General features: G+C 57.1%; 7 protein-coding genes across 7 annotated transcripts; 4 read left to right on the top strand and 3 right to left on the bottom strand.

Annotated features, from left to right (window-relative positions):
- Window positions 1-61: 61 nt before the first annotated feature.
- N657DRAFT_570834 (uncharacterized protein) lies at window positions 62-1,403 on the top strand (the record flags this gene model as incomplete). Its single annotated transcript, XM_062788769.1, has 2 exons — window positions 62-1,163; window positions 1,213-1,403. The coding sequence occupies 2 exons, from the start codon at window positions 62-64 to the stop codon at window positions 1,401-1,403; spliced, it is 1,293 nt and encodes a 430-aa protein (XP_062648665.1).
- Window positions 1,404-1,896: 493 nt separating this feature from the next.
- N657DRAFT_632830 (uncharacterized protein) lies at window positions 1,897-6,045 on the top strand (the record flags this gene model as incomplete). The annotated part of the gene is made up of 3 exons (XM_062791167.1): window positions 1,897-3,286; window positions 3,361-5,852; window positions 6,013-6,045. The coding sequence occupies 3 exons, from the start codon at window positions 1,897-1,899 to the stop codon at window positions 6,043-6,045; spliced, it is 3,915 nt and encodes a 1,304-aa protein (XP_062648664.1).
- Window positions 6,046-6,107: 62 nt separating this feature from the next.
- N657DRAFT_643654 (uncharacterized protein) lies at window positions 6,108-7,763 on the bottom strand. The gene is made up of 2 exons (XM_062792600.1): window positions 7,239-7,763; window positions 6,108-7,172 (listed from the first exon to the last, which is right to left on the bottom strand). The coding sequence occupies exons 1-2, from the start codon at window positions 7,369-7,371 to the stop codon at window positions 6,463-6,465; spliced, it is 843 nt and encodes a 280-aa protein (XP_062648663.1). The 5' UTR covers window positions 7,372-7,763; the 3' UTR covers window positions 6,108-6,462.
- Window positions 7,764-8,194: 431 nt separating this feature from the next.
- Window positions 8,195-9,937, top strand: N657DRAFT_593631 (amidase signature enzyme; the record flags this gene model as incomplete). Its single annotated transcript, XM_062789944.1, has 2 exons — window positions 8,195-8,291; window positions 8,361-9,937. Coding segments are annotated over 2 exons (1,674 nt in total), but the record flags the coding sequence as incomplete, so codon positions are not given.
- An 897-nt stretch (window positions 9,938-10,834) lies between these two features.
- N657DRAFT_655076 (CNH-domain-containing protein) lies at window positions 10,835-14,874 on the bottom strand (the record flags this gene model as incomplete). Its single annotated transcript, XM_062794561.1, has 4 exons — window positions 10,835-10,993; window positions 11,068-11,918; window positions 11,978-12,317; window positions 12,370-14,874. 4 exons carry the CDS (start codon window positions 14,872-14,874, stop codon window positions 10,835-10,837), a joined length of 3,855 nt encoding a protein of 1,284 aa, XP_062648661.1.
- A 1,463-nt stretch (window positions 14,875-16,337) lies between these two features.
- Window positions 16,338-17,537, top strand: N657DRAFT_643651 (V-type ATPase). The gene is made up of 6 exons (XM_062792599.1): window positions 16,338-16,426; window positions 16,495-16,525; window positions 16,624-16,706; window positions 16,777-16,889; window positions 16,954-17,124; window positions 17,182-17,537. The coding sequence occupies exons 1-6, from the start codon at window positions 16,379-16,381 to the stop codon at window positions 17,222-17,224; spliced, it is 489 nt and encodes a 162-aa protein (XP_062648660.1). The 5' UTR covers window positions 16,338-16,378; the 3' UTR covers window positions 17,225-17,537.
- Window positions 17,538-17,563: 26 nt separating this feature from the next.
- Window positions 17,564-19,422, bottom strand: N657DRAFT_643650 (uncharacterized protein). The gene is made up of 3 exons (XM_062792598.1): window positions 18,826-19,422; window positions 18,119-18,706; window positions 17,564-18,001 (listed from the first exon to the last, which is right to left on the bottom strand). The coding sequence occupies exons 1-3, from the start codon at window positions 18,950-18,952 to the stop codon at window positions 17,892-17,894; spliced, it is 825 nt and encodes a 274-aa protein (XP_062648659.1). The 5' UTR covers window positions 18,953-19,422; the 3' UTR covers window positions 17,564-17,891.
- Between the last annotated feature and the right edge of the window lie 36 nt (window positions 19,423-19,458).

The following is a 19,458-nucleotide window of genomic DNA, read 5'->3' as shown; positions in this document are numbered from 1 at the left end:
AGCGCTCGCATCGTCCATTGCAACGCGCCACCAATTGCCGCTGTCTCCCGACGCGGAAGAAATGGAGAACCGTCGGAATCTGGCAGTTCGGGGAGCCGGCGATGCCTTGGGCGCCGTTGGCTTCTCTACAAGGAAGCGAACATCGGACACTGGGATTGAGCCGTCGACCAGCCGCCGCCGGACGCGGAATCCGTCTCCCGAAGGAGAAGACGGGAGCGATATCGAGGAGTACGACCCGGAACAGTCGATGCAGCAGCGCCGAGAGATCCAGAGGACCCTTCGCGAGATGCAGAAGGAGATGCGCGAGAACCCAGACGAGTTTTTGCAAGCAGATCCCAAGGCACTGCTCGAATTTCTCGACCAATCCGACCAGATCATCAAGAATGTCAAGCAGACCGCCGAGGCAGCCATTGACTCACGTGGTTTGGTGATTGCTGCCGATCTTTCGGCACGCAGAGTTCAACGCTTAACGTCTGGCAGCGTCGGAAACGGTGTCGATGTTGACGAATTCGTCTCCAAGTGCATTACGTACATGCTGCAAGGCCGCGGGATCGACGACGATGAGGCCATCGAATTGTCAAGCACTCAGAGGAGGAGGAGGCAGCCGAACCGTGGCGCTTTGGGTAGTGACGACGAGGATGCGGTGGGCGACGACGGCGACATGATGAACTGGGCCCACCTGGGTCGGTTCGCTTGCATACCCGCCGTCCGCAGGCCTGCTCTCCCCGGCTTCCTCTTGGGTCCTCTGTCGATTGAAAAGAAGTTGCGCAGAATCACAAAGAGGTCTGCACCGTTCAGGGTTAATAGCCTTCAGGAGGTCAGGCCAGAGGAGCTCAGGGCAGAAGACCTGAAAAAGTCGGACAAGAACGACCTTCCCTCAATTTGCAAGAAGATCCACGTACAGTTGGAGCAGGCCCAGCAGGAAGCTCAGGATGCGGTTGAAGAAGCGCTTGATAGTTTCGGCGACAGCGCCGCACCCGAGGATGAGAGGGCGCTGATGGACCGCCATGCGCTGCGGTCCACTGGAGGAATCGACCTGTTGCGGTTCGTCGTCAACCCGCTCTCGTTCGGGCAGACCGTCGAGAACATGTTTTACGTCAGCTTCTTGATCCGAGAAGGGAGCGTCAAACTCGACTTCGACGACGACGGTCTCCCATCTATCGGTATGCAATCCTGGCAGACAGATGGATGAGCAAACCTAACTATCAACAGAGCCGGTTCGTAAAAATGCATCGGCAGAGCCATCTCGTTCCAAGGCCGCCATGAGACACCAAGCTATCATGTCGATTGACATGGCAACATGGAGAGATATTATCGACGCATTCGATATAAAGCAGCCCATGATCCCGCACAGACAGGAGGAAATGCAACAAGGGCCCGGCGCGTGCGGCTGGTACTCATAGTATGCCTCGTGTCGGAATTGCTACTGCTCTCCGTCTAGATAAATCACGTGCCGTCTGCTACATGGCACAGCGAGCTTTCAGTTCCTTGCCCGCATTTGGTCTATTGACAACAAAGTTACTCCGTATCCAGCACCTATTTCGGGGCGTAAGGCGGTGCTGTTGTCGCGCAAACGAGCTCCTTTGTCTGGCGTTGAGTACGCCACGCTTGTGCCGCAACGACATTCAGACAGGAAAGTCTTTGTTTGTCTGAAGCAATTGGCTTGATATACCGCGCGAGCTTTGCCGAACAAGAAGGCCTGTCTCCCTTTGCATGTGCTTGGGACCTTGTCTTGGTTGAAGTTCAGGCTTCCTCAGCAATCGCACTCAAACTCAACCGCATTGCAAGTTATCAAGTATCTGAACATATTCGGCCGTTTCTTGACGGTCCTGAACCGAGTTCAAGTTCCTAACCCGGCCGTGCGAGACACAGTCCTTGCTCGTGGAATTGGAATTCATGGCGGAAGACTATGATGTTTCGCCCAGGGGGCGACTCTATCCTGCGAGCGCCGCCGCCGCCGCTCGAGCTGGTGAGGGAAGGCTGGACCCGATTCCCGACTTCAACATAGGCGCTTCTGTTTCTGGGACCGGAGATGAAGGCGACTCTGGTAGTCTGGGTGACGATGCGCAGCTCATCCCGGACTTCGAAGGAGTCGGCGAGCACAAGCCTGCAGGGCTGTGCTCCCCTCCCGCATCTCCTCTAGAGCCGTTCGGGATCAAGGCTCCGTCAACGCCAATGTCGTCGTCATTTGGACTATCACCAGCCTCGCATTTGCGGCCACCGGTTCCAGGAGCGGCGTCGCGCTCTCCCCTGCTGCGGGCCTTGGGACGTGGTGCAATGCTAGCCGATCGCCGCCCCTCAGCCGCCAGCATCATCAGCAACAACAGTGATCGTTCTCGAGGCAGCCGTCAAAACGCCAGTATCATTGGCCTCATTCGGGACCTATACATAGCTAACCTGGACATGCCGAGGTGGAATGAGACGGAGGATGTCCCGGAGTATGAAACATGGCCGCCTGAAATGGATGCCCAGGTCAGGACTCTCTTGAAGGACGTGACTGAGCCTCCCCATGAGGGTATGCTGGACAGGGCAGACACGTATCAAATGCTTCAGAAAGAGATTGCTGAGGCGAGCCATGCTGTCCAGGATGTTTGGCGGAATGTGCTGAAGCTATACGACGTTGCTATGAAAGGCAAAGTAGACGCTCTTCTTGCTCTCGGCGACGCGCAGAGCAAGATCTATGAACAGCAGCAGAATGCCACCCGAGCCCAAGAGGCGATGCGTGAGGAATCTGAGCGGAACGAAGATCTCCACCGAACGGCCGAGTTGTTCGAAGCAGAGAATAACGAACTTCGGCAGCAAATCGCACGCCTGGAGGAACGAAACCAAACTCTAGCCACGGCCTCGGCCATGCTTGAGACAAGGTGCGCCGAACTTGAAACTGCGCAGCAAACACAACGTGAGGTTCTGGAAGACGTCGTCGCCGGATGGGAACCGTTGGACGAGACGGCGGCGTCCCGATCACCCACCGGCGGCCGAGATGACCATGATGCCTGGTCTCAGCGGATTCGAGATGCCCTGGACGACGCCCGCGCTGCCGCTGTAGTCAACAACGCCCGCTACAGAGAGCTTCAGGATAGATACGACGAGCTGAAAGCGGCAGCGGATGAGGCCAGGAAGCAGCCCAGATTACAAGGGACGCTTTCCAGGGGGAACTCGGGCTTGGAGCTCAGGGTGAAGGAACTGGAGCTTCGGAACCAAGCGCTCAAGGCCGAACTCAATGCTGAACGGGCGCTCAGCCTGAAGAGGAACCAAGAAGACACCCAACTGATGATAGACTTGCCTGGTAAGCGCGAGCCACACCTTCAGGCCCAGCAGGGAGAGGAGTCATTAGCTGACAAAAGTGACTGCTACGCACAGATCAATACGCAGCGCTTGAGCGGAAACTTGAACAACTCAAGCAGAAGCTTGATGAGCAGGGTGCGGAGGCTGCCCTCGCACATGCAGGATATAAGCAAGGCGTTGACAGCATCGAGACTTCCGTGCAGTACTTGCATGCCATGCTTGCCCGTATTCTCGGTGGGCTTGGACGTGATCCGGGACTGCCTCCCTTGCCCCGAAATGCCCAGCAGCCTCTCCTGCCTACTCAAGTCATCCGCGACATGGTGGACAGCCAGCTCAAAGCCGTGGAAGTCAACCGGGCAGTCCTGGATCAATTAACGGCCAGGTTTGACGGCACCGTCGAGCGAGTATCAAAAGAGATGGCGGAGGTCAACGCGACGCACGTCAAGCAAATACAAGAGTTCTGGGCAGAGCTGGAGAGGGCCATTGTCGCAGCCGAAGGTTTGGATGAAGAGCGCAAACAAGCGGAGAAGCGCCTGGCATCCGTCGAACGCGAAAAGGCGTTGCTGCAATGCGAACTCGATGCCCTTCGACAACAAGCGCCTTCAGAATGGTCGAATTCCAAGGACATCGGCGAACAAGCCAGCCAACCATCAATCTATATTGGCGCCGCCAACGCTACCTCCCAACGCAGCTGGAGATCGCAAACATCGTTTTTATCAAGCCCTGGTTCTCATTATTCGTTCAGGGGGTTAGGGCATATCACGTTCCCCGGTGGCGAGTACGAAATTGAGTATCTTCTAGGCGTCAGACGGCTCCTTGCCAAGCTCAAGGCGGACTTAGCGCAGATGGCCAACGAGGACTCAAACGACAAGGACGCGAAAATCGCTATCCGCGGCTGTCTCAACCAGCTCCACATAATGCTCGACGGGCTCAAGTCCCTGGATCCCAATACGCCGACTGAAGACCTCATTGCGGCTTTTGCAGGATTTTTGGAGGAGCACCTGGCGAATGATTCTGAGATCGATCTGTGGAGTATCCAAATCGATCTCCGAGTACACGACATGCACTTCAGAGCCTTGCTGAAACTCGAACAGTACACTTCGAAGCCTTCTGACTCTGAGGGAGATTTGCTGAGAGGCATTGAGAAAAAGATCAGCGCCGTGCAAGGTCTTCAGATGGAACAATCAAGATTGCTCGAGCAATACGAGACGTACCGCGCACGGCGCCCTGATCAACCACTCAGCTCCAGACGGTCACGCGAGGCCGTGCGACTTGTCGGCACCTTCCTTGAGAAAGCTGGCGACACGTGGAGTTTGCAAGCCCCAGCAGGCCGGGAGGGTACTGCGGCGATGGCGCAGTGTATTGCCCAAATCCAGCAGTTGACAGCAGACTCGTTCATGGAGGAGAAACGGCGGGAGCTGCAGGACGGGATACGCATTCAGGAAGTTCAGTTGGCCGAGCTAGAGCAGAAGAGGTCCCGGATAATGAAGCTGGTTGCTCTCGGCAGGAGGCAATTGGAGGCCTTCCACAGGCTGCAAAAACGTCCGGGGAATACCGCCAGCAAGGTAGATGAGCGATGGAAGGTAGCCTTCAAAGCCCACATCGACCGACACGAACGCGAGCTCCTCAGGGAACATGTCTTCTTCGGGAGACGTATTCAGCAACTGGATGAGAAGCGAGCAAAAACCCAGGCCTTCCTCGACTCCGAGGCCGCCTCCGACCGCCACCGAGCGGAGCAAATCCTGACCGAAACCCTCCTCAGGATCCAGGCGTCGGCCCTACCGAGCCAGCACGGCGAAGCCGCCTGCTTCTGCACGCTTCTCCGTTGCCTCTTCCCGCGGATCTACTACTCGACCGTCAAGGGCGGGTGCTGCGCCGGCGGCAGAACGGCCCCGTCAGGAGCAGAAAAGACCATCTCCTCGGAAGCAATCCTTCCCTCCTCCTGCCACGGCCACCACGGCCACGGCGCCCTCTCCATGTCGTGGGGTCCCTGGATCTCCATCTGCCGCATCCTCACCTCGTTCGCATGGCTCCTCATGCTGGTTCTTGTGCAACCTTCCAACGTCTTCGCGACAATCGCCTTCCTCCTGTCGATCCCCCTCGGTCTGCCAGGCTACATCTACCGCCTCGCTTCCTATGCCCTATCCTACACATATTTCCACATCCGCCGCCTCCTCCTCCTCCGTCGCTTCCATACCTCTCTCCAAGAAGCGGAAAGCCAGGAAGAAGACGCGCAGAAGAATCTTCCACAACCACGACTTCAACCCCCAAAGCTCGACTGGCCTCATCAAATCCCTCCTCCGGCATCCACCATGGTCGGCTCCGCCGTGACGCTCCTCCTGGCCTACGCCTGGCTGTCGTACGTGGCCGTGCTCGCCGAGCGGCGCATCTGGATGGCCGACAACGACTGGCGGTATGCCTACGTTGCGGATCTCACGGCCGCGAAAGCGTCTTGCCCGACATACCTGGCTTGGTCGCCTGTCCGGGTGGACTACCGGCTTGTGACGCAGCCGCTGTGGGTTTGGTTCTCGGAGGGGGTGCATCGGCTTTTTGAGTGGAAGCGGCCGGTTGGTGGTGGGGTTGGGGTTGGGGTTGGGCATCATCGGGGTGTGGGTTGGTTGTTGAATGCGGTTGGGGATTGGGTTGGTGGTGTGGCTGGGTGGGTTGGGAGGTTGGTTGGTTGGTGGTGAAGATGGGGAATGGTTCTTTGTGCTGGTATGTACATAGTTGATCTGTCTTCTTGAGCTGTCGGCAACATGAGCATTCCAGGGTCACTGAAGGTCCGAGTCTGTTCGAGTGCAACTACGAGCAATAAAAAGAAGGACCAATCCTGGAATGACATTTTTGTCTACGATGCTATCCTATCGGACTAGATTCTAGTCCACCTGCTTTCAATCATTGCCGTTTACCTGGTAGCACGATCAGTTATCGATGCTCCTTTGGTACAGGTACACAGTCGATCAATTGTCCAAGCGTCTCCATGCTGTTGATTTCGTCCATGCAACGCAAATTCCAAGAGCGGCTCATCAAATACCACGGTACTGGACCATGCATATGCCTGATCAAACAGGAATTATACATTAGGTCAAGAAAGAATGATGGCGCATACCATGCGGAGCTACGCTTCTACTCCTGCTTTAAAGTCGATGCAGACCTCAAAACAACCGTCACTCACTCTCACTTCCTCGTATGCTTCCCTTCCAAATGCCACGCAAACACCTTCTCAAACACCTCCTTCCCATTCCCCACCATGGTCTCGCCATGGCACGGCACAATCGTGTCGAACTCCCAGCCCGCGATCCTCATCACGCTCTCGTTGAACGCCTCCCGGTCGGCCCGGCTGATTACATGCCACAGAAACCTCTTCATGCCCATCGCGTCGCCCTGCGTCGTCTGGAAGCTGTTGAACAGCTTGCCCAGCACGCCAGGCTTGGGCTTTTGATGCTCGGGCACCCGCGAGTACTGTTCCTCGGCGGGCAGGTTGAAGACGAGATCGGCCTGGATGAGGACGCGGTCGGGCTTGTACAGGAAGACGAGTTCCTTGTTGGGATGGACGTGGACGTATTCTAGGTCAAAGTCGGCGTCGAAGTCGTCGCCGATTTTTATTTTCTCCCTGCAATTCTCCTTGGTGACGACGACGGCAAAGGGCTCCTTGCCAATCTTGGCATCGTCCCGGGCCGCCTTTTGCCTCTTCTCGGGCAGGCCCTCGGGCCCGATCAGCTTGGCGCCAGGGTAGGCGGCCGCCCATTCCGAGAGGAAGATGTGGTGCTCGATGTCGGGTGCGATAATGTAGCGGACGTTGCCGCCTAGTGAGGCTACTTTGGCTTTGGTGGATTCGGTGAGGGCTACGGGGGAGAAGACGGCGAGGACGCCTGAGGAGAGACGGACTGAAGATGAAGATGGTGGTTAGACTGAAGGTACTGTTGTGTCGCTTGTGGATGGAGGTATCGTACCCAACGTGCCACGCCCACCAATAGGGAATTTGCCGAACCGGAGAAAAGGTACTGAAAAGGTCACGATGTTGGGTGTGAGGTCGCGGATAACCACGACCTCGTCCGGGTTTTGAGGGATGAGTTTGGACGACATGGCTTGATTGTTTTTGTTCTTGGTCGGGGTCAACGAGGCAACTGCAGCTGTCGCGCCGGCCAGAAGGACAACACCTGAGGTGATGTTCCGCTTTATTTTCCGGTTTCGTTTCAGGGTATTGGACGATGTGCCGAGGGCTCTTGTTCTGAGGCCATGAACCAGACGATAGGAGGGCTGGTGAAAAGGCTGATGGTTACGATTAGCTTTGGAGAGGAACTTTGTGATGGTGGTGGGTATGAGGGACGATGATGGCTTTTAGATTCTCAAGACTGTGAAGCTTCACGATGACAGGCAGATCAGGTTGTGGACTCATGTGTGGGCTTACAAAGCAGGGATTGAGGCTGGACCTGATGAGGGTGCCAGCAACGCCGACAGGCCTCGGCATGAAGGCTTGAGTAATAATGATCAGATATGGCCTAAGCCAGGCAATTCCATGTAGCCTCGGAAGTTATCATCAATGCACCTCGTGTACACAGGACTTTCAGGCCGGGTGCGTATCAATGCATTCGTGTACTAGCATAAGCCAATGCTTCGTTCAGCACGGAGGACGATTTCAGTTTCACATGTCACCAGCACCAATGACATCACACATACAATGAGTAAGCACATGCGCAGGATCAGTCAGTGAGCCGCCTTTGCAGCTTGGCTCGAGCTTGGCAACGGCGGTGAGCTTTTAAACCCTAACCCTTATCAATAACCCATCATTGTGTTTCCGGTTATCGGTTGAGGACGTGTCCTGGAATCGGCACACGCAGCCAACATGACCGCAGTTCCAAGACGGCTCAATTGACAGCTTCAACGGACCAAGCAGTGGAATCACCACATGTCAGCCAGAGGGAGGCCCCGAAGCCTCCATCTGCGCCATGTGTGCTCCTCCAATCGACAGCAGCGCCGGCTGCTGAATCACTTTGTCTCCAAAAGTGCCCTTCCCATCCCTCTCCTGCCAGAAGGCCAACTTCAATCTTGACTGACTGGTCTCTCCCCAACAGCTCCTGAACCCCCCCAGGAACAAACCCCACCGTTTCGCTTCACCCTCGCAGTAAAGGACAACATCGCGACCATGGATAGCTCCCAACCGACAACATGCGCCTCGCCCTTTCTCTCCACCTACCACTCCCCCTTCGAAGCAACCATCGTCTCCCAGCTCCGCGCCCGGGGCGCCCGCGTCGTCGGCAAGACCAACCTCGATGAATTCGGCATGGGCAGCCACAGCACGCACTCGGCGTTTGGAGCCGTCGCGCAACAACCAGCACAACCACCACCACAACATCAAGCCAACCACCACCACGACGGTCCTGCTCCTCCTCCTTCTTCTTCCCAAGAAGCGTCGTCCCCGTTGTTATTATTATCCGCGGGCGGCAGTTCCGGCGGCAGCGCCGTCGCCGTGGCCGCGGGCGAGGCCGACGTGGCGTTGGGCACCGACACGGGCGGCTCGGTGCGCCTGCCTGCCGCCTACTGCGGCGTGGTCGGGTACAAGCCGTCGTACGGCATGCTATCGCGGTTTGGCGTCGTGCCGTATGCTAACTCGCTCGATACCGTCGGGTTGCTGGCTAGGGGCGTGGGCAGGATTCGGGAGTTGGTCATTGGAGGCGGGGGAGTAGGGGTGCGGTCTGATGGTGGTGGTGGTGGTAGAGGGTTATGGGAGGAGCATGATGCGTTGGATCCGACTAGTCTCTCGGCGGCTGCGAGGAGGAGGTGCGCGAGGGGAAGGGAGGGGTATGATAATACCTCTGGGTGGTGGAAGGAGAGAAGGGCAGGCATTGGTGGGGAGGTGTTGAAGGGGCTTCGGTTTGGGATACCGTTGGAGTACAATATCGAGGAGCTGGATTCGAGGATACGAGACGCCTGGGCCGAGACGGCCAGGACGCTTCAGGACGAGTTCGGCGCGCGCGCGGTGCCCGTCTCGCTGCCTTCGACACGGCACGCGCTGGCGGCCTACTACGTGGTTGCCCCTGCCGAGGCGTCGTCCAATCTCGCAAAGTATGACGGAATCCGGTACGGCGCAAGGGATACGGAGGCCGCGAGCGATTCCCTCGGCGGTGTTCTCTACGCGGCGAATCGCGGCAAGGGCTTCGGAGACGAGGTCAAGCGGCGCATTCTGCTGGGCTCGTACACGCTCAGCTCCGAGGCCATGGACAACTACTTTATCAAGGCGCAGCGGGTGCGCCGGCTGGTGCGCAAGGATTTCAACCGCGTCTTTGCGCTTGAAAATCCGCTTCACGAGAGGGAAACGTTCGATCTTACCGATCTCAATGAGAGCATCGACATGGAAGACAAATGGGGCCCAGAAGAGGTCGACTTCTTATTGTGCCCTACTGCACCAGCGCTGGCACCGAGGCTGGAGCATGTCATGAACCAGACGCCGCTGGATGCCTACATGAATGATGTTTTCACTGTCCCTGCAAGCCTGGCGGGACTGCCAGCGATCAGCATCCCGATGCCCGTCGCATCGAGAACGGCAGGAGATGCTGTCGAGAACGCTGCCACAGCAGGGCTGCAGCTAATCGGGCAATATTGGGACGACGCCAGGCTGCTTGCAGTAGCGGATGCGGTGTTGCAGACTCTCCAGGGAAAGATCAAGCTGAGTTGACCTTGGCCGCTCGGGTCGGGAGGGAGACGCAAGATGCGCGTCGGCTGTCGGATGAGAAGTGTCAGTATATACATCTTAGGTATCTGCCTGCTGCAGTCGCTGTACCTGGGCGTTGGCCAAGGAGTTCGTGCTCTCAATGCCGAAGACCGAAATCCCTGAAACTAAGAAAACATGTAGAGCGGGAAGCTGATTACACATTCAACTTGCCAAGATCACTTGCAGGAGGAACATTTGCAGCGGTGTCGCCATCTGAGAGCTCCCCTGGCGTCCTGGCGTCAAAGGCATGGACCGCGTCAGCATTTGATGTTCAACCTTCCATCCTATACTACTGGTCTTAGGGCGGTAGAAAGGAAGAGCCAAGTATAAGCGATGAGGATAGAATCGGACGTGGCCGTCACTTACTTCCAACGAGGCAAGTCAGTTCCGGAGCCACCAGATACACAATGACCCTCTCTCTTTATTCTTCTTCCCGCTCATAATACAAGACACTGAGGAATGAGATCACAACTCAAAGGCCTGAAGAGAGCAACAAGACCGCAGTAAACCAAGAAAAAAAGATGCGACTAGATTTGCGAGATCAAGAGCGGCTCCTTCCACCTGACGAGTCACTCTGTGATGGGCGCGGCTAGCTCACCCGCTCCGCCCCCAAGCCTCGTTTAAACCTGAACAAAACCCGAATTAGGTCCCACCACCCGCACCTCATTGAGGCCACCCGGGTTGGTGGCGTATTGGAACTCCCCTAAACCGCGTACAATCCTCGCGGACCCCGGCGGCAACACAGCCGACCAAGCTGTGCCTCGCCTCGGCGTGCCAGCCCTTCATGCCTCCCTGTCTCAATAGAGTAATTGCCCCCCCGACCATCATTGACGCACCTCATTGCCCCAAGTTCAGACGCGGCGGGCCCGCCGAACTACCCGGCGGCGACCCCGGGTTGACACCGGCGGGATACATCTCCGACTTCCTCTGGCTCTTCCAGAAATCAATGGCCTCCACAACATCCTCGCCGCGTTCGTCCTCGTACGCAAAGATGATCTATGATTTGTACCCGTTAGCAAACCAAGATCCCAAAGTAAATTGAAGATTTGGAAAAAGAGGAGAACACCCACCTCATGTGTACTAGTATGCAACATGCGGATATTCCGATGCGGCACAATATGCACCGCCAGATTCTCAATATGCCTGAGCTCGATAAAATTCGGCTCAAACGCCAGGATCCAGGGATACGACAGGGCAAACGCCTGCGGCGACCCTTCCCAGTCGAGCCGCCACTCGGGCCTGGCCCGCCAGCCGTTGCGGTTGACGAAGAACGAGAATTCCGAGTAGTTGAGCAAGAACTCGCCGTTGAGCCGCTCAATGTGGATTGGCTTGACGCCTTCCTTGCGCGCGACAAAGTCGAGTGACGTGTCGGCCTGGTCGAGCAGCGACTGCGTCTCGAGCGTCTCGAGCGACACCACCTCGAACCCGCGTGCGCACGCGACGCAGAGCTTGGACTTGAGGAAGTGGACCGAGCTGGACTCGGTCGGTATGTAGAACTCCTTGAACGGCTTGAGCTCGTCCTGGCCGGCGTTGAACATCTTGCTGAGGCCCTTTTGCTTCTTGGTGCGCGACATGGCATCGTTGGGCTCGTAGACCTTGATGGTTGTCGACAGCGCCGAGCTCTTGACGCAGCACACCAGGTGGCGCCCGAGGCAGATGCCCGTCTTGAAAAAGTTGCAGTGGCTCTGGATCTTCTTGGCCCGCTTGGACGAGATGGGCTCGTTGGGATCTAGGGCGCTGAGCTGGTACGACAGGAGCGACCGGTTCGAGAGCACAAGCAGCAGCTGATACTCCTCCAGGACATCGACCTGCGTCACGCTAGGCACGTCGATAACACGCTTGGGCGTCGCATTATCCTTGGACCTGCGATCTGACATGTATATGCCGTTGTCGGTTCCGTAAATAAGCTTGCGCCCGCCGTCTGGAAGAACGTCAGTACTTTGGCCAGGCCCTGCACCAGTCCGACGAAAAGAAGCTTACCGAATGGTGCCACACAGTTGACCTTATTTGCGCCAGCAAAGAAGCCCGACGTGATGACGGTCGTGTTGAGGAAGTCGGCCCGGGCCCTGAGCTTCTGCTGGGCCGCGTCGATGAGCTCGAGCCACTTCTGTCGTCCCGACTGATTGGACGCATACAGAGTCAACTCGTAGCCGTTCTTTCCGAGATGGCGGAACGTAACTGGCCAGCCTTCGCCTTTTTTCGTTTCGATACTAGGGGTGCGAAGGGCCGGGAGAAGACTCGATGACGAGCGCTTCACCGCGCCGGCCTGGGGTATCACTTCCTCCATCTCCTTGATCGAGAGCAGCTCCAGCGGAATAGGCTGGTCTGGTTAGCATCACCTTCACATGCATCGAGTAAATCGGAGCTCTCACCCTGCGATAAGCCTTGAACTCCTCCGTCTTGCCCACCTGCTTGATGCGCACAAGAAGCACGGCGTGGTCAAATAGGAAGGCGGTAATGTCGGCATTCTCAGTAGGCGTCTTCTTGAATTGGCTCTTGAACACCAGCTCTCGGCCCTCATCCGTAAGCTTGAGATCCACCTTTTCATTCGGACGGAACCTGAGCTGCTCGTGGAGACGCCTCAGGTTGAAGCGATTCTCGGCCTTGCCGGACTCGGCATTAACCCGGGTCAGAAGGTCTCTGATCATGGTCAAGACTTTTGGAATGTCCTCCTTGTCCGGGTTGTCGGGCTCCGTGTACTTGAGCACGTTCTCGAGGAGAAGCGGGTACCTAGCCAATCTCGTCGTCGGCTTGGTCAGGTAGCCGTTGAGCTCCAGCTTTCTCGACTCTCTCCGCCGCTCCACCTCATCGACAAATCTCGCAAAGTCCTTGTTGATCGAGCGCTCGTTCTCAAACTCGTACTTGCCCTCGAGCTGCCTCGACCCGTAAAGGATGAATGGCTCGAACTGCGGCACGAACTCGAGGAAGATGTCGCCCAAGCTCTTGACCACCGGGGTCTTTTGCTGCCGCTCGGTCAAGGCCCTAGCAAACCTGGAGCTGACGCCGTGAATACTCGGGGAATCGATAATATTGCTGAAGATGGTTCGAACAACCCGTTCCCTCCTCTGAGGCGGAATGGGCGACATGCCGTTGATCTTGCCTCTCAGAGGGTAGATCCAGAAGTCGCGCAGGTACTCCAGGTCCTTGACGAAATCTCGTTCTGTGTAGCAAATCTCCGAGATGACTTCCTGCCTCTTTTTCTCGCGGTCGGATATGCTGTCGGCAATTTCCTTGGAGACACTATTGATCCACAGTTTCTGCTCGTCCGTCTGGTCTGCGTCGTCGTCATTCACGGGCACATCCCCTTCCCTCTTGAGGCCAGGGCCCATCTTGAGATTCAACCGTGACACTTGCTCCAGTCGTCGTGGGCAAGCGATCGAGTAGCACAGCTGATCTCTCGTGCACGTGGGCGAGTAGCATTCGGTCAGCAAAACAAAGACGCCGTTGACAGCCGGTTTCTCTTCAGGCTCTTCCGTCATGGTTTCCCGAAACTGGTACATTTCATAGGTCGAATCGCGAAGTCGGTGCTCGTACGTCACGTCATGGAAGAACTTTTGCGCATCGAGGGCCCGACCGAGAAGCAACGCCAGGTTCCTGTCGGTAGTCCTGATAATGTACGAAAGAACATCGACGGCCTCGGCACCGCTGAAGGCATTCTTGTAGGTGAGCTCGTTCTTTGTCCGGTCGCCCGTGACAATTTTTTGGCGGAAACACTCGGCCACGCGGGAGAGGAGCGCAGGATAAACGATGGGTGGCCTTATCTTGGCGGTGGGCGGGCGTTCGCCGTTGACCGAGTTGCTCATCGACGTACGCTGCACGAGGGTCTGCGTGTCTGTTTTTTCACTCGGCGCTATCGAGGGGGCCGCTATTGTGGAGGCCATCGACATAGACCTTGTGCTGTCGTGGCCCATTGATGACGCCACGCTGGTGGTCCTTGTTTGAGACCCCGGCGGACCGTAACCAGACGCATACCCGGGGTTTGGCGAGCCATGACTCCCCCCATAGTCGGCGTGCGGGGAAACGGCGCCAACCGGTCTTCTGTTCGGAATCACACGGCCGCTCATGGTCTGATGCGCGTCTCGGTCGTGCGAAGGATAGCCAGTCATGGTCATAGACCGGTCTTCCATGTGCCGCTCCGGAACGACACGCCCCTGCGCCGTGGTCCGGGCCGAATGTTGGTTGTACTGAGCATGTCGGAAGGCGTTGGCCGGCACCTGTTGCTGTTGATAAGGCTGTGGTGGAGGCTGATGCATCTGAGGCCGGGGGAAGTTAGCCAGCGACTGCGATCGATATGGGTCCGAGTTCATAGCAGGCGCAGGTCTCCGGTCGGGGTAGAATGGCTGCGGGGGGGTCCGTTGCGCATTATTGTAGTAGCCTTGAGGGGGCGGAGCTCCACGTGAAGGGTCGAGCCGTGGCGGGCCCGGCTGCTGGGGAGGCGGACCGCCTGGGTATGGCCGCCGTGCCTGCTGCTGCTGTTGGAGATATTGCGGCGATGGGACCTGCTGGCCGCCTGAGACCGAGCGCTGCTGGCTCTGATAGTATCCATACGCCGGACCAGCATCATTGGGCCGCGGCCGAGGAGGAGCGGGTTGCTCACGATAATCACCTCCTGGAGGCGGACGTTGTGGAGGTCGCTGGGGTGGCGGCCCCCGCATATCCGACATGGTCGATGTCGTGGACGACATTGTGTGGGTGCGTCCATCTTGCATGAACTGGGGCGGAGGAACGGACGAGGTCATAGTCTGCGAGCGGCCGGGGGGAGGGGCGGCGCCGAAAATGCTGGAAAATGCGGCATCCCGCTGGTAGTTGCTTTCGCCGTACTGTTGCTGCGGCGGCCGCCTCGGCGGCGGCAACTGGTCACGCTGGTAGTCGGCCATGGCTACTGCCAAGAGACATGTGTCAGTAACGTGACTGACTGCTGGCGTACTTCGCTTGCATCAACCCCACGATGCACAGCTGACTGCGAGGCGGCCGGGGAGAACGGCAGGTGCGGAATCGATCGAGAGAGGAAAATGGGATGGACGAACTCGTGTCCCGATGCCGCCGACTCGTCGACTACTGCCGACCTGGGATCGCCCGTCGTACGCTCGAGATATACCAGGTCCAAAAACAAAGATGGAAGTTGGGACGCGTCGAAGGCCGCAACGGGCGGTGCGTGTCCCCTGTCGTGGTCGGCGGTCGGGATGTTGGGCGGGACTGGAGGAGGTTGATCGTTGATGATTCCGGTTGTGCCTCTGTGCAGCGGGTGACGTTATTGGATGATTTGCTTGCTCCCCCCTTTAACGATAATTTTTGGCTCCCGTGGGACAAGCCGCGAAACGCCGATCGACAACTTTTGACCGGGCGGGCTGCGCTTTGAGCACGAAGCCCTGGGTGCTAGTAGCTGGAAGAAGGCCGCATTGGCCACAGGAGGCACGACGAGTTGAGACTGAGTGGCGGGATGCAAAGGGAGGAAGACGCCGGTTGAGACGCGATTTGCCAATAGTTAACTCCTGATTTCGGTCAACTCGCGACGGTTTTCTCGACGAGCCTAATCTGCCACGCGGCAACGGGACACGGACTGCAGGGGAAGAGCGTTTGTGACCCACTCTGGCAGCAGTTCCCGTTACCTGAGGTACTTGTACCTTACCTGATCCTCAATCTGAAAGGTACCATACCGGGGCAGCTTAGGACGGATACGCAGTACGGAGTACGGTGGTAACCTTATCGCTGGGGCGTGGCGCAGTTTGTGTCCCTGATGAGCTCAGTGCCGTATTGGCACTTGGAGACCTCAAAGGTGAACACCTGTATGGTCAACGAGGGAGTTGGCTAATGGGGGAGAAGAATGTCATGGGTCGAAAACTACTGGCTTTCTTCAAGGTTACCACTCGACCATGGATAGCAGAGTTGCGGCATCGCAGAATGCATCAATACCGTGTTATCGGCTGCGGACGAGAATTGATAGATGGCCAAGAGGGTTCACTGACAACGCCTGCCTTTGTATGTACTTGATACGGCATTCACTAGTTCCCGTCGTCTATGTTGCTTTCAGGAGTGCCCACGCTGGCGGCATGGCCTTTAGCACTCAGTGTTTTCAGCGGCCTTAGTTGTTGAAGAGTCCCGATGCAACAGCCCAAAGCATGCTCTGTGGCGTGACATCAACTCAGTGTTTAGTTAGTGTTCACGTGACGGCACATGTTGGCTCTGAGCTTGGCGGCTACGCAACCTCCAAGGCGGGCCGTGCGGTAAACGTTAGCTCCGTAGAACCTCGTCGCGCATCCAACCATCCTTGCTGGCAACCTTCCAAGCAGAGCGCAGCCTCGGCACGACCTATCTGCGCATCGACTTGAAAGCACTGCGACTTGTACTTTCTCCATAAGCGGTGCCGGTAATTCAACCAAGATGGCCGAGTCAGAATTGAGCCCCAAGTTTGCGCCCTTCATCGGCATGGTATGCTTAGCTTCCCAAGAAAGCACGAAGGCGACATCAGCCAGTTGCTGACTTGAATCTGTATGCAGGGCGGCATCGCCTCGGCCATGATATTCGGGTGTACGGACAACCCTCCCACCCTTCCGAACGACCGCGTCGACGCAGCACTATCAGTTACATCGGCGGATGATGGCTGACGGAACTTCTCTCATCTGCAGGCATGGGCGCAGCGTATGGCACCGCTAAATCCGGCATTGGCATTGGAGGCGTGGGGACCTTTCGGCCGGACTTGATTATGAAGGTGGGAACCTACTCTCGAAGGTCTGGCATGGGAAAGGAAAACGTGGCACGCTAACCGGTTCCTGGTGCAGTGTCTCATTCCCGTCGTCATGTCCGGCATTATTGCAGTCTACTCGCTCGTCATCTCCGTCCTCATCGCCCAGGACCTGCAACCGCCGGCGTCGGGGTCCTATAGCTTGTTCAAGTTTGTCCTTCAACAACATTCAGATGTGATGACGAACCAGTCGGTGGGCTGACACTTAGACCAGTGGATTCATGCATCTTGCGTGCGGACTATCAGTCGGTCTTACCGGCCTTGCCGCTGGTTACTGCATTGGTGTTGTTGGCGACAAGGGCGTCAGGTCATACATGCTGCAGTCCAGGGTATTCGTCGGCATGGTGTTGATCCTCATTTTCGGCGAAGTCTTGGGGCTTTACGGGTAAGAAATGGTCGTCGAGTCCAGAGTGACATGGTCAGGTCGCTGACAACCACACAGGCTCATCGTTGCTCTCATCCTCAACACCAAGAGCAAGGGCTAAGACCAGCAGGGTTGCCAGTTTGGTGCAACAGGGTAGTGTACAAAAGTTGTATACAAGGGGAGTTGAGATTCAGCTCGCGGGACGTCATTAGCAGCATTTGGCCTGGCGTTGACGGATGTGTACTTGATTTTCGAGGGTCACGAACGAGGTAGGGCAGGCACGGCGAGAATTGAATTAGTTTTGGGCTTCCGCTCCTCTGTCGTGGCTGAGCTGCTTTTGCCGAGCTGATCACGGGCACCGTCGTCCCTTATATCAGAATACGCAGATTGTAAGTACCTTCCAGTGCCTTACTCAAACATGGTAGTATCGCCGTTCCGACTGACAAGACTACCGGGTGAGATCAAGTGGCATATGCTGGCTGTCATTCTCTGCTAGTAGAACCGGCTGCAAAACATGTCTCATCGTCCATACATGCAAGGACCTCCCAAAAACCAAGCTCATCCTAGCAATCTTGAAACCCAAGCATGAAGAACTCCAAAAACACCCCGGCCGATACAAAACCCGATCCTGCCCAATGCAAAATACCCTAATGAAGCCCCGAGGCCGAAACGGTCTGCAAGGAGTGGAAGAAGTAAATAGAAACGCAGCGCAAAACTGAAGCCTCCAACACATGGCGCCAAAACACAGCAACCTTCAAAACTATGCGCCAGGCACGCCCAACATCCCCCTAGAAACGGGCGCCGATGCGGAACGGAAGCCTGCTGTTCGACCGCCTGTCAATATCGCGACGGAACCGTTTCCAGCTCCGCTCGCGCTCTTCGCGGTCCTTCATCTGAGCTGATTTGATCAAACCCACCGAGTCAGATTGTCAGTCACGCCCCAACACTCCAAAAGGGTCCAAGAAGACATGATGAGCAATGAAAAGGGGGAGAAAAGAAAGAAGAAGAAACATACCCAAAAACCAATCCCACCTTCGATCCTCCCTGATCAGAACCTCCTCCCCCCAGTTCTCCTCCCGCGCCATCCTTTCCGCCCGCGCCCGCGCCGCCGCCTCCTCGCCCACCAGGTACGGATCTTCCAGCGGCCGCACCCGCTGCTGCTGGCTGTTATGGTACCGCTCCTCCTCCTCAATCCGCTCCAGCATCACCCGCCGCATCAGCCCATCTAGGTTGGCGGTTGAGCTGCTGCTGCTGCTGGCCACGCTGGCGGCGCGCCGAAGGGCGACGTTGTGGTAGATGCGGGCTGTCGGGTTGGATGTTGAGTTGGCGGTGGACCAGGGCGGAATGCGGAATTGCGAGAGGGAGGGGAAGTCCTGGGGTGGTGGGCCGGTGGGAACGGGGGGGAGGCCGTAGCGCCGCGGGGCGGTCGTGGTGGTGGAGGAGGAGGATGGGGAAGGCACTGGGTCAAGGAGGGAGGAGACGCTGCTGTTTTGGCGGGTTGTTGTTGTGGTTGTTGTTGGAGGGGTTGAGCGGGCTGGTGGCGAGTAGGGCGGGAGGGGGTCGGGGTGTGGGTTGGTTGAGTGGTAGGAGGGAGCGTCGGAGGCTAATGGGGGTTCGGTTAGTACGTGTAGGCGATTGGAGAAAGGGGACGTTCTTGATCCTGGGCAAAAGAGGATCTCGGAGGACGGGCTGTTGGAGCTTAACTAGCAGGGTGCTACGTACTGTACGACGGAGCGGCCGAGCGGATGGACGCCGTCTCAAAATCCTCAGAACTCAGCGACTCCCTTGCGGGGCGTGCATACCGTGAGACATCGTCAGCCATGGGAGTAGTCATCATGATGTCGGCCATGTGCAGAAGTCGGTTGCTGGAAAGGTCAAGAGGGGAACGGGTGGACGGGTGGTAGCAACGAAGCAAAATGGCCGAGCGGAGGTGCGTGCATCTAAACGCAATGACGGCACAGGGAATGAAGCTTGGGGCCAAGACAACAATGAGGTCGGACGAAGCGAGTCCGGAAGGTCTGACAGGGCTGGTTGCCAACCCCTACACGTCGATCGATTTGAAGCTTCAATATCGGTGACAAGCGACAAGAGTATCAGCAACAAGCTGACCTCGTGCTCAAGTACGGTTTAGAGAGCAACACGTGAGAAATGCAGGGGGATCAGCGTATTTAGAGCAAAAGGTGTGTACCCAGCCCTCGGGAGATTGGCGGACTTGTGTTGGGTCCGGATTTCTCGAAGGTTGGACTGCTGGACAAACACTGCCAACACTGCACACTTGACTGGCCAGGCGACTAGCTGCATTGTCCATGTCTGCCATGTTGCTCGGCTTGGGACAAACAAGCGCAGAGGCATGTG

Source organism: Parathielavia appendiculata, assembly GCF_033297405.1.
Source record: "Parathielavia appendiculata strain CBS 731.68 unplaced genomic scaffold N657scaffold_4, whole genome shotgun sequence".
NCBI lineage: Eukaryota > Fungi > Ascomycota > Sordariomycetes > Sordariales > Chaetomiaceae > Parathielavia > Parathielavia appendiculata.
This window is presented reverse-complemented; position numbering and strand designations above follow the sequence as displayed.